General features: G+C 40.6%; 1 protein-coding gene across 4 annotated transcripts in view; it reads right to left on the reverse strand.

Annotated features, from left to right (window-relative positions):
• NCF4 (neutrophil cytosolic factor 4) overlaps positions 1–17,642 on the reverse strand; it is a 29,127-nt gene that overhangs the window by 6,595 nt on the left and 4,890 nt on the right. Inside the window, exons 2-6 of one of the 4 annotated variants that reach the window (XM_037388306.1) lie at positions 7,620–7,728; positions 5,853–5,924; positions 3,960–4,051; positions 2,135–2,219; positions 187–340 (exon numbers count right to left, since the gene is read on the reverse strand). In XM_037388306.1, coding sequence (XP_037244203.1) covers positions 187–340; positions 2,135–2,219; positions 3,960–3,991 — 271 coding nt within the window. In that variant the 5' untranslated portion in view covers positions 3,992–4,051; positions 5,853–5,924; positions 7,620–7,728. Of the gene's footprint in view, positions 1–186; positions 341–2,134; positions 2,220–3,959; positions 4,236–5,852; positions 5,941–7,619; positions 7,890–17,642 lie in introns of those variants that run through there. The other 3 variants (XM_037388307.1, XM_037388308.1, XM_037388305.1) reach the window with 3 other exon arrangements.

Raw genomic sequence — 17,642 nt, forward strand, 5'->3', positions numbered from 1 at the left:
AGGATTTTAGGTTTCTAAATGAACATTACCACAAGTGGAGGGATTGCCAATGGAACTTGACTTCTCCAGCATCCACAGCTGGGAACTAGTTCCTTGTCACAACTGCATCCCTATGATGCACGCCTTAGGACAGCCTGAGGCTGAGAAAACTGCTAACCATGCACAGATTTGGTACTGACAGCTTACCTGGCAATATGGGGAGTGTGCAGGTAAAAGGGCTATTTTTGCTCTCTGCCCCATATCTCTCCTCTAGTTTGGCATGCAGGGCATAGAACTGACGATAGCGTCGGAAAATCAGGTATCTGCCACCACCTTTAACCTTTACTTCAATGACAAACATCTGAAACAGAGAAGGGGGATTCAGGCTGATGTTCATACTTATAAACACCTACCAAATGAAAGTGACACATACAATAGGAACATAAGATCAGTGCTCTGGTAGTGGGAATATTGTCTTAGGGGCAGAGTGGAAAGAAGGCCTTCAGTTAAGCATCTGCAGACTCGGGTACTAGAAAACAAGTTAGCACAAGACAGTGTCGGTCCAGCCTTCCCATGCGTCATGTCCTGTGGCTGCTTTATATTTCATAATCTTAAAAGGAAACCTGAAATGACTAGATGCTACTTTATGCTTACACAACATCCCTCAGTGAAAAAAAAAAACAACCACCATACTAGCGAGGTAAATGCAAATATTTCACAGTAGGATGCTTTGGACATCTAAATCTATAGACAGACACCTAAATGAATTGCTTTTCAGAGTTGAAGGCATTCATACTTCTTTTTGACTTTAAAGTACAGACTTTCAGAAATTACGGCCTGACCTCTTCCAACCACTATCTTATTTCTTGTTTCTTCCCAAAATTGCTTTGCTCTAAAGGAGCCCACAATTTCCATGCACTGACCTCTGAGTCACATTGCAGCCAGATCTTTCAGCAAACATAAAGACAGAGCAACCAAACATCACTATACTCCAGAGTATCCCAGCTTCATCTGGGATAGAGTTAATGTTCTTCCTAGTAGCTGGTACAGCGCTGTGTTTTGGATTTAGTATGAGAATAATGTCAATAACAAGCTGATGGTTTAGTTGTTACTAAGCAGGGCTTACCCTAAGACAAGGACTTTTCACTTCCCCATGCTCTGACAGTGAGGAGGTGCACAAGAAACTGGGAGGGAGTAGAGCCAGGACAGCAGACCTGAGCTAGCCAAAGGGATATTCCATACCACAGAATGCCAAGCTGAGTATATAAACTGGGGACAGTTGGCCAGGAGTCACCATGTGCTGCTCAGGGACTGGCTGGGCATCGATCAGCGGGTGGTGAGCGATTGTATTGTGCATCACTTGGGTTTTATTCCTCTCTCTCTCTGTTACCTCCCGTTTCATTACTATTATTAGTAGCAGTGGTAGTAATAGTGGTATATGTTACTCTATTTCAATTACTAAACTGTTCTTATCTCAACCTACAAGTTTTACCTTTCTCTGATTCTTCTTCCCATCCTACAGGGCGGCAGGGGGGAGTACGTGAGCAAGCTGCTGTGTGGTACTTCGTTGCTGGTTGGGGTCAAACCACAACAGAGTAAAACCTGCATACTGCAGTGGGAAGGTTTTATAAGCAATGTCTCCAGCAAAAGCAGCATACTGAGTCAGACTGAGCTGGTCGTATCCAAAACCACTCTTCAGAAAACCTCATACTGCTTTTCCCTACTCTTCTATTCCTGTGTGCTCTTTCATGACTTATTAATATGCTACCTTCTGTGGAGATGGAGATGCTAACTTGCCAGTACCATGGAATAAGGAAGACAAGACCCTGCCCTTCTACCTTCTTTGCATTCCTTTCCCACTATCTTCACCAAAGGTACAGCACTTAACAGGAAATAGATCAGAAATCAGCTAAGAATTTAGAAAACAAGCAATGTTAGAGGATACCTCTGTCACATTTCACCCAGACAGTACATTTTTAGACTAAATCTGTGATAGACTAACCACCATTCCAGAAAAAGGAAGCACTGGAAAGTTCTCCACGCAGAATTCTTCATGCCAAAAAGCAGCTACCCAAGATTAACTGCATTTTGTTTCCCAAAACCAAACTAATCAAAGATAAGGGCATATAGAGACAGGATAGATCTCGCTTCTTACATAATAATTAGTAAAGCCTTTCTTCTCTTCAATATCTGCAATGTTTGCTGAAACAGGTACATCATCTGGAAGCTGGTCAAAATCACTGTGAAGCAAGAACAAAAGGTTTAGGTTACTCATACCAGCATTAGCCTTTGGAGGTCTCTATGCCATACAGAACAAAGACAGTTAGGCAAATCACATCATCTACTGTCAAAACTAAAAAGTTAGAAACTCGTGATGTCGTTCTTTTCCTCCAGATGTCTGATCTTGAGATGTCAAGTTTCTAGAAGTTCAGCACAAGTCAGTGACCTTTGTGAAGATTCAGCAAGCCTGAAAAACATCCCTATCATTCCCAGGCTTGTGAGAGTGGCAGGACTACAAAAGAAACAATTGAGCTAGTGAGCTTTCCCTGAGAAATGTGATCAACTCTGGGTGCATTCTTAATCCTTCCTAAAGCATCTGGTAGACTTACAATAATAACTCTATAGCAGCATCTCTTATTCAAAGGAGATCATTATATATCATGATTTATGCTGCTATTATTACTGCATTACTGTAGAGAATAAGAAACAGTTCTAAGAAAAGAGCTTGTGCTAGGTGCTGTAGAAACTGACAGCACAAAGTTAATTCCTAAAAACCTTACACTGTATGTGTAAGATGCATACTAAGTCCTTTACATTAAGATAAACCAACAGAAGAATAAGCACAAACAGAAAAAAAGGAAAGAAACAAAGACATAGTATTGTTCTATATCATGACTAGCGGTGCCACCACTTTTTTGTAAACATCACAGTAAAGCAGACTTTTAAAGAGGCTTTGAAAAAAGAATGAGTAGCCTAGCAAATATTTACAGAGAGACCTCCCAGTCAGATAACCTGAAGCAAGCACAAAGGTACTTGTTTGAAAATGTCAAAAATGTGTGAAGGAACACACAATAGTGGTCAAGGTTAGAATAAGCTTTGCAGATCCTAGAAAGTATCAGATTGGAAGAAAGAGAGAAGGAAGGACCCCTGTGGAACACCTAAAGAGCATCCATATGACCACACTCTCATGTTTCTTGTCTATATTGTCCACACAACAAAACAGCATGAATTGGCAGGTGCTTTTTCTTCTGGGACCTTCTCCTTGGTATAACATCTTTGACAAACAGAAGGCAAATTCACCTTTACGTCAATCTTAGAACTCGGTGTTGTTAGAGTGGTATTCATACTAACACTTAAGCAAAAAAAAGATCAATAGTGAGGAAAAAAGGATAACAAATGAGGTAGAGAAAAACTTAAAAAAGGATCATCTAAGAAATGCCAAGCTGATGTAATGTTAAATATTCTGACAATACAAAAAATATGGCAGTTGGCTCAGTTTATTCAGCTAGGAGAATATCCCAAGCAGGGACCTCCACAATGCGTAGCCCATCTGGAAAGCTGAAGTAATGATGCAAAGACTTGCAATAGCTTCCTGTATGAGGAGAATGACATGAATCAGCATCACCCACAACACTGTCAATACTACCACTTACAGTGAAGAGGGATGTGGTTATGGAGATCAAAAGATATCATTATTCACATCACAAACATTCATATCACAAATCCCAGTAAAAAGGAAACTGTTTACAGCTGTAAAGAGGACAATGACCCACTATTGCCCTAAGTGCTGAATATTCCCCACAAAAAGAAAGTCCACTCCAATTTAAGAAATGCTCTGCTCCACACTGAGCAACCTAATAGCTCTGATAACAAGAAGCCTTTTAGAATCTTCAAAGAAGCTTGCATCCAAAGCAAAATAACAGGTCGTTGCAGTTACATGGAGGCTTGTGGGGAGGCAGGGGGAGGGACAGACACATTACCTCTTTTCTCGCAGCTGTCGGGGAAGAGACATGGTTTTCAGCCTCTTAAATCCAGATGGCTGAGCTCTATTCCTCCACTTCTTGTGCAGTTCCTGCTTGAATATGATGAATACAGTCAAAGCAATTCTCCGTGTGTGAACCAAGACTCCTTTGCAAGGCCTCAAAGATCTTTTTTTTAATGTTTCAGTGTCCGACAATTTCTTCTGTACCTCCCCACCCCCATGAGATTGAGGAAGTGCTAGAGAAAAAACAGTCATAAAGAAAGACTGTTCTGTGTTGTCTGTCATGTATCGAAACTGCCACAGTTGAGAAACCAAAAGCCGAACAAAAAGCAGAAACTATAAACCACATATTCCATTTGTCCACCTCTTCACCAAAAAATCTGCCTCTATGGGAAACCAGTATGAGTGGTCTCAAAAAATTCTGTTTCGCCCCAGCTAGAATGTCCCCATATACACCTCTACGCTAACATTTGTAAACTAGGGTGAATACTGCTGATCCCTTCTTGAGGCTCTGTGATTCCTGAGAATCCTCCTTGCCATGGACCAAGAGCCAGGAGGTGGAGCTAAAGAATAAATTTTCAAGTGGAAGCAGAAAATATTGTCAGGATATTCAACCTTGTGAAACATAGAGGTGCCAGGGTATCAGGCACAGGAGATTAGGAAATGAGCTTTGAAGGATGGATCAATGCAAGTAAGACATGAGTCCTTGAAAGAGCAGAGATCTTTTCAGCTTTATGTGCTCAAAAAAAATCCACATTTGTCACCTACAAAGACAAGGTAATGGCTCACCCAAAGATAATCCTGTCTGTCCTGCCTTGTACACAAAGGAGGGTGACATAGTGTTTGTGTAACATCAGTTGACAATCTTTCAAGAAGAAAATAAAATTAAGAAAGTCACAAGGAAACTGTCATTTCCTAACACTGCAGATAAGTTGCAGCATAGCTTCTCTGCCTTCGTTAAAAGCTGTTATGTGTAGTATTTTTGCCTCCCTGTTTCAGTCTTTGACTCTTTCATTTTCATCTTCAGTATATATTTGGTTCCTTCTCCTCCTGCTGTCAAGCGTAACATTTCTTAACCAAATAGAGCAAAAGTCGACCAGCATCCTTCAAAATAAAACTCTGTTTACAACTGTAATCATCTAGCCTTGAGAGTAAACTGCATTTTACTGCATATTAATGAAGCAAATTTTTCACCCATCTATTTCCTGGGGATAATTGAAGGCACCACTATAGGAGAGGGGATACAGTGTCTCTTGCTCAAAAGGGACAGGAGAAGCTACAAAATTCTGAACTGTATCTTCTGAGTGATCTGCTACACTGTGCTGCCCGTGAAGATTTAGAAGAGTATTTTTAAGTGGCAATGTCGGATGTAAGTATTTCCCCAGACCTTCACATTCTGCTGTGTATTCCATTTTCTTGATTAGTCCTGCTAAGTGTACAGTCCTCATGTAACCTGAAATCAGGCTCATTATTCTCTTCCCTTTGCCTTGAGTGAGAGACAATTATCAAGTTTTCTAACTGCAATCCTTTTGCTTTCTCCTGACATTCAGAAGGAAGTAGAAACAAATCACCTTGACTAGAACTCTTAATCACAATATCAATGTACATGAACTCATGAAAATTCAGAGGACCCTTCCTGACACGTGCAAAAAGATTGTGGAAAGCACAAGAACCGTGCAAACTTTTAACGGAAGCGAAACAGAAAGGCTGGAGGGGTGCTTTTAAGCTAACTGCTTATATTTGATGCATATAATAGTTTTAACAAGAAATTCATAAAAATAATATTCTAATCTTTTCAGGTCTCTTGGAAGATAAACTAGATACAATGTAGGTACATCTTTTAAGAGTCAGAGGATATGATACAATGCTAAAATACTTGTTCATTGTTTACCTGGAGACATGGCGTTTACAAGAACAAGTCGACAGGCAACATCACAGACAAATTCTCTATGCAACTGCTTTGCTGTAAGATGAGTAAAACAAGGTGAGAGCAGCTCCTCAACTCCACTACTCTCTACAAGAGATTATAGCCAGTAATAATCCCAATCTGATGGAATAATGCTAAACCTGCTAAGAAAGTTTCTGATTCTGCAATAGTTTCTTGTTCTGAACTAAACCAAAATCAAGACCTTCTTTTCTGATGGATAGGCATATTCCTGCCTCAGAGGAGTGGATAGCTGATTGGTCAGAGGGCTCACCCAGGTTGTGAGATACTAAGATTTGAAACACTGCTTTGCCATGTTCTTCTGTGCCAAATCAGTGCCTCAACTACCAGGTGTTTTCTCTCAACTTCTCCTACTGTACTATAACAGTAAAAATAGCAATTGCTAATATTTGGGCAGAGGAAATGGACTGAATCTAGTCAAACCCACATTCTCTCTCTGCTCAAAAGATTGCTTTATTATTGATGAATGAATTAAATGCCCATTGCAAAACTGATACCATAATGACATACCCATGTCAAGAGATATGTCTGTACTAGGAAAGTATGCAATTTCATCAGCTGACATGGTCAGCTCTCAGTTTTGAGAAAACTCACCCATATGCCATGGGCCACACGGTCATTAAGGTGCTATGCACTGACTTTTGTTCATGTGCAAGAAATACTAATAAATCAATTCAAGGAGACTGCTAAGAAAATCCTCAGATGACTGAATCATGACCATGAGCTGACACCATTACATACCTTTTCGAGTTCACCATCTACTGTATTATTTTGGCCATGTACGCCTGTGAGCTGTGAAATTGTGGCCTTCTGTTTAATGCACATCTTGTTAGAAAATACTTGTATAAGGATACATAGCACCTTGGAAATCTGAGAGTATCAGCTATAACCAAACAGCCAGAGCAAGCATGAAAATTCAATGAAAAATGGGAATGTAATCCCAAATCACTAAAGAAACATGAACCACTAACAAAAGTTAAATCAAAGGAACACAGCAAAAATACTCAGTTAAGTCAATTCTGATGACACTCCTACATATGTGTAGTGTCTACCTACTGTCATGTCTACTATGGTGGCAGCTGCTACTGGATCATTTTGGCTGTGCATGTCTGTATGCTCTAGAATAACAGCTTCTCTCTGATGGACTTGATGTTGGAAAGTGCTGCATAGTTACGTTCAATCACCAACCATAGAATAAATTTAAGTGACAGAATAAAGTGAAGAATAATATTCTTAAAAGATGTCTTGTCTCATCACACATTAATCTGTAAAGGAAATAACATTTTAACAATCACTGCAAAGAAACTAAATATCCAATAGAAAAACATACAGCAGATCTGGCTTGCAAGATAGCTTCATTCAACCTATTGTTTGCAAAGAATACATGGAATACTTGTTTCTGTAGCATACACATCATTCCAGTTGAGTGCCTTTTCTCCTCTGACTGCTTGAGACTGAGCTGCAAGTAGTAACACTGATTTTGGAAAAGTGATTTGGGGCTATATTCCATTTTACATTCATATTACATACTTATACAGATTTTGCTTTTACGGTTACTATCAGCTTTACAGACTGCTTTAATACACTTTTATAATATTTATTTTCAAATACATTAATGTCTAAACTCCTTATCATTATTACAATAGCACATGAATAATGAATTACAGCTTTGCAAAATTTTTTGACAGAAATTACGTAAGATAAGCTACTCACATCTGCCTTGTAACTTTCAGTGCTCTTTTGCAGGTAGTGCTACAAAATCCTTAGAAGGCAGTTGGTCCAATGGTAAATGATGAGACCCTCAATACCTGCTTCAGGACAACTGAAAATGAAAACAAAGCACTCAAAAAAAACGTTGTTGAAGTTGTCCTATCTTTCTGAATTTCTTGGAAAAAAAACAAAGAGGAGGTAAGTTGAGCTGATTGGGTTTATATTCTTCATTAGATAATGGCTCTATTCATATTGGCTGAGTGCATGGATATTCTTCTGTCACACATTGTGTTGGGAGGAAAAAAAGGCGCAGGAGTATGAACAAATATACCTTTGGAAATTTGCTTTGATTTAAATCTGGACACAGTTTCCATGACTGCTTTCTTAGGGTGAAAGTAGTAGGCATTTGCAGAAAAAGACTATGATCATGCCCTGCTGATATAAACACAACTAAACAATCCATCATCAACTGAAGAAATTTAAAGGTCAGCATCTACCACTGTTCCTGACAATGAATTTGATGGTGTCATTGCTAGAATAAATTACCACTCAACATGACAGGGCATTACTGAGCCAAATATTAAAGAAACATCAGCCTAAACTAAAATCCCATAACCGAACCTTGGCTTTTGCACCTCAATTGCTTGAGCAAAACAAGAAATAAGTATTGCAGGAAAAAATTCCCCCCAAAGTGAGCTTTTTCTTTAGTCATTTTCAGCTGTTTTGGAAAGATGCATTCAACAGTATCGTTCTAGGTTTTGTTAGCTCATGTTGCCATAGCCAGATCTTACCAGCTTTTCTTATGCAGAGCAATACCAGAAGCAGTATTATGATGTCCCTCTCTGTGGAAAACAATTCTTCCTTTATCATAAAACTTCTGCCTTTAAAATCTTTTAACAAGACAACAGGATTTCTCTCTGATATGGTAGGATCACTTAAGATTGGAAGAGTTGGAAGAATTCTTACCAGAACAGTAGTAACTTCCCCTTGATGAGCAATAGGGCTTTTTGTTCTTGCAGAGGTTAGATGGGTATTGATGCCCAAGAGTAGGCTCAGCGAGAAAAATGGAAACTCGGAAACAGCAAGAGAACCTTTCTTCATCCAGATAGCATATCACTTCCAGAATAAAAGAGGCAAATAAGGAAGAAGTAGGGCAGTGCTTGCCACTGCTACTATGTATGACAGATGTGGGCTGGAGGTGGACCTGTATGCTCCAGTCAACACCAGTGTCAAAATCTGGTAACTGGCCATTGTAGACAAAGTAGGATAGCTCCATCCAAGAATTCCTGAGAGACCTATGGCTACAACCATTCCTCCAGAAGCTTAAAATCTAGTTTTAAGTGCATGACAGCAGTGAGCCTTTGTGGCAGGAGAGTGTTTTAGTCTCCTCATCATCTTGAGAATCAAAAATATGTCAGAGTTATTGCTACTCAAGACAAAGAAAAATCTGCTTCATCTGGTTAACAAGTTGAAAAGACCTGTCAAAATTACTCAAAATCAAATTTTCACTGAATTTTCCCAAATCTCAAAATAGGGTTGGGATTTGCTAAAATTTGTGCAGTGCTGCATTCAAACCATCCTGCGCTGCCCCTAACAGTTTAATTTCCCCATCCATTTGATGAAATTCTGTGACCAAATTCCTTTTACTTCATTTAGAAACTTTAGACAGGCATCTTTAGATAGATGGAAGTTGTCTGAACAGACAGTGAAAAGAGACAGGCACCACTGGCCAATAAATCGGACCTCAATTGGGCCAACTCCCCCTCTGAAGGTTTTCTCTGTCTCCTTGGAATATACATGAATTATCAAGTAACTATATTCCCAATTTTGTCACCTCAGGTTCCTAAAGTTAAGGAAACAAATCTGTGCCTTACTGTGGACCTAGTTATTACTGGCATAAAGATACCTTCGCATTCGGGACTCAGTTATATTTGGAAATGCACTTTTACGCTGGTATAATTGTCTTTACCCTAGGGGAGATGTACTACTTAAGCTACACTGGTATCATCAAAAAAGCACAATTTTCTGGTGCAGACACATCCAGTCTGCTCATTATAGAGTGTTTATGGCTCATTTTCTAATGGTTCATAAATTGGGACAATGTTCCTTAGTAAAACTGAGTGGCAAGGGGGCTAGAGATTACAATAGGCAGGCAAGTGGCAAATATAAAGTCAGTAAGTATCAAGATCCCGTAATTTTCAAAGTTCTGTTTTGTCAGTATTCCTCACGGTGTATACTTACAGCCTGTCTCACCTGCTGCCTCACCTACTGGCTGTTTGTCACTTAAGCCTTTATTCCTTGGAAGATAAACTTGTGGAATAAGCCCACCAATTACCGTATCAATAAGCCACCTGATCCCAAGACAGCTGCCAATCTGTCCATGTCAAGTGCAGAAGGCTGGAGTTTGTGTCTCCCATACCTCCGTAGACCGAGGCTGCCTCGTTACACAAAGCCGGGTCTAAATAAGAGACCTCTCAATTAACTGCATTCAGCTCAGCCAGTGGCTCGCATTGTGATTATTTATGCCTTTGCCATCTGTAAAATGGGGTTGGCAGTAATACTTTTCTCATGGGGGGAGAATGAGGAGTAAAAGTGCTCAACAGAGGTGTAATTCTTTGGGAAACAGGTGACAAGTGAGGAACCACAACCATTATCCTCAGCAACCCACCTGCACTCACAATCACCTACAGTGCAAGTTGAAAACAATATAAAAATGTGCTGGTAATGCTCTGATGCCAGGCCTTAGAACTGATTCCCAAACCCTTAGAAAAGAATGTAGTTGCTAAACTATCACATATGTTAAACAGCAATAGCCAGTGGGCCAGCCCTACTACGGACCGTAACAAGGAAATGAAACTGGGGCTCTCTAATCCAGGAATACACCGTCCTGCTTGCACATCGCTTCAGTAATCTGAGCCAGGCCAAGGTAATGGCAGGCTCTGAAGTTGTGGTTTCAAGAAATGAGTGTACGGCAATGGTATCAGCTCAGGAAATTCCCTGTCCTCACCTGCTCTTGCCTTTTCCTGCCCCACAGGATGGCACATCCAAAGCTGTGCTGCAAAATATGTGCGCTCCCTAACCCAGCTGTAGAAACACTTTGTTAAGCCACGGATCAATTTCCCAGCCCAGCTCACAGCACAGGCATCAATATGGAGAACAAATGGGGAAGAATAAATTAAACCAGTGTTGCTGCTCGATAACTTTGTCTTACAAGAACATTCTGACAACACACTGAATGTATATGTGTACCATGTACACACCCAAACAATTCAGGCAACTGTACATTTATGTCTTTTGGCACTCCATCTCAGCATACAGATGCTAATGCAGCCTCTCTCGTGTATGCTTTAGAGTGATCTAACACTGGTGTGGCAAGGACTTTACTGCTTTTATGGTGTAAGGAAGAAGTGATAACACACCCTCAAACCATGACCTTTTCTGCAACAGTTTTTCTGAATGAGATAGCTGCTACTGAGATAGTATCTGAAGAATCCAGTCCTTGAATAGCTGCTTTAATGCCTTTGACCTGTCTGCCAGCAGTTTATTTTGTTTTCCAGATTTCACTACAAACAACTTGTATAAACTGTTGCACAAGCTGAATGTAGTGCCATTACAGTGGGTTTCTCACCAGCAATCAGGCCCCAGGAAGGTGGAAAGAAGGGCAGAAAACTGTATGTCTATAGCACTTCTTCAGGAGTTAAAAGTGATTTCCTTGTGAAAATATAAAAAGTAAGAAATCTTCAGAATAAAGGAAAAAGAGCAAGTGAAGGCGGGGCGGGGGGGGGGGGGGCGAGGGGAAGAAAAATCAAACATATCTGTTACTAAGACATGTTAAAAAATCTATAAATTACCCAAATAATCTTTGCTCCAAGCCAGCTGGCTATGACACTCAGATGTGTCTACTGCAAAACAGCAAAAGGTAGAGGGACTGATGTCCCGTTCCAGTTCTTTCTGTTCCACCTCTCGCCTCTGAGTTCTGCTGAATGTGACATTTTTCCCTGGCACCTAATACACAGAACTCTGCTGCTAATTTTATGCACAGAGTTCTCATGCTGTGTAATTTGAGGCCAGAGACTCCTCCAACAGCCTGCCAGACAGAGTACGCACCCTTCAACACTGCTTCTGCCGCAGAGAAATGGGGGAAGGGAGAAGGAAATGAGCCAAACAAGAAACACGAAACAGCTTCCAAACTTGTCCAAGATGTTTGGCTGATTTCTGGCTCTCAGGTTTACCAGGGATCTGTCTCCAGCCCTCCCCATCCTGTTTGTCAACAAACCAGCCCAGTGGATTTGCCAGCAATTACAAGGGCTCAGTCACTTTAAGGTTTCACCTTTTTTTCCCATATTAGGTTCTATCTGGCTGCTCTAATACTACATTAGGCTGTTGGCCAAAAAGCTCTTTTAATACTACCCTGAGACAGAATAAAAAGTGATTTTTGCAAGGTTATAATCAAGGATTTAAAAGAGAAACTGGTGACTTTTTTCCCACCTTGGTTAACATCTCTGCATCTTACAGAGACAGTTTACTAAAATGAGAATGGACAAGTAACCTTCAAAACCTGGCCTGATCATACTCAAAAGGGGATTGAACCACATGTATGTATCCCCATTAACTCACTAGAAAAGCCTTTGTGTCAGACACCCCTCTTTGCTTCCAGCTAACGACCGATTTTTGCTGAAGCCTTTTAGAGGAATCATCACTCTCCACAGTAAAAAAAGTATGGAATCAGACCCATTTTTGATACTACTGACTTCTGCCCTGGTGCTGATAATGCCAAAAGGGGTACACTCTATACCACTCTCCTCTCTCAGTGCCAACTTTTCTTTCTCTTGAATGTATGAACCAATAGACAGTGAGGGAACTACAGGTTAAAAATTAAAAAAAAAAAGAACTTTGATAACAGAATTATATCAATAAAGTCTCCTACTGCAAACACTTCATGCCAGAAGAAAATAAATTGCACTGCCTAAAGACTTCTTTGGTTGGTACAGCATCCACCTCACTAATGCTTTTTCTCTTATAATTATGTTGACCAGCAGTATTAAGTAAAGACCTGGTCTTAAAAAAAAATGGATCCCAGGCCTTGCTGTACAGCAAGTGCTATTATAGCCCACAGACTTATCTAAGAACAAATAAAATCTTTCTTGAGAATTTGAGAAGAGCTGGGACTTCTGCTGTTGTTCAGCTGCAACAGCATCACAAGCTTTGACATCCAGAGAACTTTCTTTGCAGTTCCTTTCATCATGAAGTAAGTGCCTACACAGAGAGAACAAGGAAGGAAAGACTGGGAAGAGGAACATAGTCCTTTATTCCTTATCTGGGGTGTGGGGTAGAAAAAAGATTAAGCATAAAAGTCAGGTAAGTTCATATACTGATCTGGTACAGCCATCAACATGCTCCACTGGAGAAAAAGAAGAGAATGAGAGGAAAAATAGGGACAATGGACAGCTGACAAGAAGAGGAATATAAAAGGAAATAATAGGGTTGTGTGGAAACAATCAAATGTAAAAAAAGGATTGGGAAGAACCCATCCTTCCTCTAAAGACATGCATCGCATTTCCAAACTTGACCCACATGTGTCTAGCTATCTAATTTATGACAGACGTGAAGCTGACCAGCCAGCAGGCTGGCCATAAATTATCTGTCTTAGATAAGCCAAGATGATTTACATTAGTGTCCTGGTTCCATCTGGGATAGAGTTAATGTTCTTCCTAGTAGCTGGTACAGCGCTGTGTTTTGGATTTAGTATGAGAATAATGTCAATAACAAGCTGATGGTTTAGTTGTTACTAAGCAGGGCTTACCCTAAGACAAGGACTTTTCACTTTCCCATGCTCTGACAGTGAGGAGGTGCACAAGAAACTGGGAGGGAGTAGAGCCAGGACAGCAGACCTGAGCTAGCCAAAGGGATATTCCATACCACAGAATGCCAAGCTGAGTATATAAACTGGGGACAGTTGGCCAGGAGTCACCATGTGCTGCTCAGGGACTGGCTGGGCATCGATCAGCGGGTGGTGAGCGATTGTATTGTGCATCACTTGTCTTTCTTGTGGTTTATTTCTCTCTTTCTTTTTGTTGTCTCCCTTGTCATTACTACTACTATTACTATTATTGTATTTTATTTCAATTAATAAGCTGTTCTTACCTCAACCTCCTCAATCCACAGGTTCTACTGTTTTTCTGATTCTCGTTCCCATCCCACAGAGAGGTGGGGGGGTATGTGAGCAAGCTGCTGTGTGGTACAGTGTCAGCTGGAGTTAAACCACAACAATTAGGAGTGATTGAAAAAACAAGAATCTTGCCCTTGCCCTCCAGGGCACTGCCTGGGATATACTACTCTGTTGGCACCTAAAAATCTGCAGGTGTCCTGAGGTGGCAATGTTCCTTGCCAAGACACCTCCATTATAAAAGCTAATAGATCAGAACCTTGTTTCCACTGCCTGACAACACAATTGCCTAGCACAACTACACTTTCAGATCCATGATACTTGCGTGATACTTGCAATTTTGCTGACCGAGCTTTGCTCAAATCCTTGCTTTTTCCTCTTTTTTTCAAATACCTTCATTGTTTATCTCCTTTATTTATATATATATGCACTCCTTTTCTTTTTTCTTTTTTTTTTCATTAGCAAAACAGTAGCCAGAAAGTCAAGACAAATTATTTTTCTTCTTAATTAAATGCTTATAAGGCTGTAACTGGAATACTATCAGTACTCTTAAAGCAAGAGAAATATTGACAACCTGGATAGAGTTCAACAGAGGACAAATAAGGCTGGAGCATAAGATATATGATGAAAGGCTGAAATAAATGGGTTTGTTTAGCTTAGAGAAGACTGGAAGGGCGATCAAATTGCTAATTGAACTGAACAAAGTGGGATTAAAGAGGAGACGTAGCTAGACTCTTCTCCTAGGTGGACAATGCAAGTACAGGAGACAAAAATCACAAGTTGCAACAAGGGAAAAATCTCCTTGGACATAAGAAAAAATATTACAATATGACACTGGAGCAAGGGACCAGAAAGGCTATGGGATCTCCACCTGGGGAGATTTGCACACTGTGACTAGACAAGCTTGATTTGTTATATTAGCCCAGCTTTCAGCAAGACATTGCATAGATGACATCCAGTGGCCCCTTCCAACCTTGTTCTATATTCAGATACCAGATGCTGTCCTCAGCTAACCAAAGTCTCCATCGGAGTTACTGGGCACCTTATGCAAGACAATCTGCTTGACCTAAATTAAAATCTTACATGTATTTGGCAACTGTGAGCGTTTCAGGCAGTTCATGGTACACTGGTACATAAAACAAAAGTTCCTGCATAAAAAGGGAAAAAAAACCAGGAATGGGAGGAAACAGATGGACTACCCAGTGGATAAGGAATTAGCTGGATGGTCACATTCAAGAAGTTGCTCTGCTTGATGTCCAAGTAGACACCAGTGACAAGTGGCGTTCCTCAGGAGCTGGTTACTGGGACCAGCACTGTTCAACATCTGTGTCAGTGACATGGACAGTGGGATCGAATGCACCCTCAGCAAGTTTGCCAATGACACTAATTTGTGTGGTGTGGTCAGTGTGCTGGAGGGAAGGGATGCAATCCAGAGGGACCTGGACAGGCCTGAAAGGTGGTCCTGTGCAAACTTCATGAAGTTCAACAAGACCAAGTGCAAGGTCCTGCATGTGGATCAGGGCAACCCCAAGCACAAATACAGGCTGGGCAGAGAATGGATAGAGAGCAGCTCTGAGGAGAAAGACTTGGGGCTGTTGCTAGATGAGAAGCTCACCATGGTGTGGTAAAGTGCACTTGCAGCCCACAAAGCCAACTGAATCCTGGGCTGCATCAGAAGCGTGGCCACCAGGTTGAGGGAGGTGATTCTTCCCCTCTACTCCACTCTTGTGAGACCCCACCTGGAGTACTGCATTCAGCTCTGGGTCCCCCAGCATAAGAAGGACATGGACCTGTTGGATTGAGTACAGAGGAGGGCCACAAAGATGATCAGAGGGCTGGAGCACCCATCCCATGAAGACAGGCTAAGAGAGCTGGGGTTGTTCAGTCTGGAAAAGGCTCCAGGGAGATCTTATAATGGTCTCTCAATATTTAAAGGGGGCTTATAAGAAAGATGAGGACAGACATTTTAGTAGGGTCTGTAGCGATAGGACAAAAAAGTAATGGTTTTAAACTAAAAGAGGGTAGATTTAGATTAGATATAAGGAAGAAATTCTTGACAATGAGGGTAGTGAGACACTGGAACAGGTTGCCCAGAGAAGTCGTGGATGCCCCATCCCTGGAAGTATTCAAGGCCAGGTTGGATGGGGCTTTGAACAACGTGGTCTACTGGAAGATGTCCCCGTCCATGGCAGGGGGGTTGGAACTAGATGATCTTTAAGGTCTCTTCCAACCCAAACTACTCTATGATTCTATGATCCTATGAAATACAAGTTCTCCTAAAACCAAGACATCTAAACATTATCTTCAATAACTTCATAGCAAATCATATCAGTGGATATTCTCAGATTGGATTGCCAGTAAGAAACAATCAACTGATCTCTGTGCCTTGCTTATACTACCTACCTCCTGCACCTGCAAATTCTTTTCTCTTTGAACACCAACTTCTCCCTCCTCACCACTTTCTCCTTGTGGCACTCATCCCTCTGCAAGCCCATCTTCCCCCTCAGCCTGCTTTCCTCTCCACACCACCTTTTTTTGTCTTTTTTTGATCCTTATCTCACCCTTTATTCTTCTAGTCCTAAATCTCGAGTTGAAAAGTAATTCTTCATAGCACCTCCCCTAAAGAGCAACTATTTGGCTTTTGGCCTGCTCCTGCTTTGTCAGCTGTCTCTTGTCAACACATCTACTGAGCGTGTGGGGAAGCTTTGGAATGATGAAGAAACCCATAAGCTGGCCAGGTAATCCCAGGGAAAGCCTGGTCTGCATTAATGATTCTTGTAGAATAAACAGGAGAGTTTGATGCCTAAAGTAGCTTAGAGCAGCCTTCATGTAATGTTGCCTGACACATCAAATATTCAGTGCTTGAAATGGGGGAGGAGGGGAATATGGCTACCATGAAAATTAGGAAAGAGACTAAACTTATGCACCACAGAAGCACTATGCCTGCATTGATTTTATTGGCAATAAATATAGTTCTTCAGATTTTCTTTTGCCTTAGTAGCTTGGCTCCTGTTACCCTCAGACTCTTTATTGTTGTTAGCGCTGTGGCCTTTAGACACCAGAATTCTTACTGTAAGAAATAAAATGGTTATAGAAACTTAGGATGTCTGACTATATATCTGACACAGTGGGGGAAAAAAAGGATGAAGAAAAAATCACACAACTTGAAATTGGACTCTTAAGACTGTTTACTAGTGACCAGTCAGAAAGGCTGCAGTTTTACAAACGTCTGGTTCAGAAAACAAGAATCACAGAAGATAACACTTTCACCACATAACTATGTAAGTCCAATTGGTAGTTTTGAGACATAATTTTAAAATTCAGTGTAATTTTGCTCTCAGTTACAGAAAAGTCACTGTTGACATATGTTTGGATGCCAGACATAATGCTTACCAGTCCACCCATGCCATGATGTAACTATACAAAGAGTTTATGACCACCATAGATTTTCATACTAGAAAAATGGTTAGTTTTTCTCAATCTTGAATCCATATTTTCACTATGAGAAAACATGTATTCCTACTTTGAATACTTTCTAACAGTGCTTTCCATGTTGCAGAAAAAAAAATTTCAATACGAAACACACTTGCCTTGGCAAAATAGTTCACATACTTACTCCCACTGATGATTGTCTTATGCTTTCAAAGTCTATCAGATTTAGCCAGACTAACAGCAGATACTCTACTTTTACATATAACCCTTCTTCAAATCTCAATATACTCTTTGCTGAAATAATAGCTATCCAGCTGCTAATCCCACGAGACAATTAAACACTGTGTGAAAGGACATTTCTTTTTAAGCAGATTTAAATTTTATCAAATGATTACTCCATCTTAGTTTGAATACTAATTATTCAAATA

The sequence above is a fragment of the Falco rusticolus genome, chromosome 5, assembly GCF_015220075.1.
Source record: "Falco rusticolus isolate bFalRus1 chromosome 5, bFalRus1.pri, whole genome shotgun sequence".
NCBI lineage: Eukaryota > Metazoa > Chordata > Aves > Falconiformes > Falconidae > Falco > Falco rusticolus.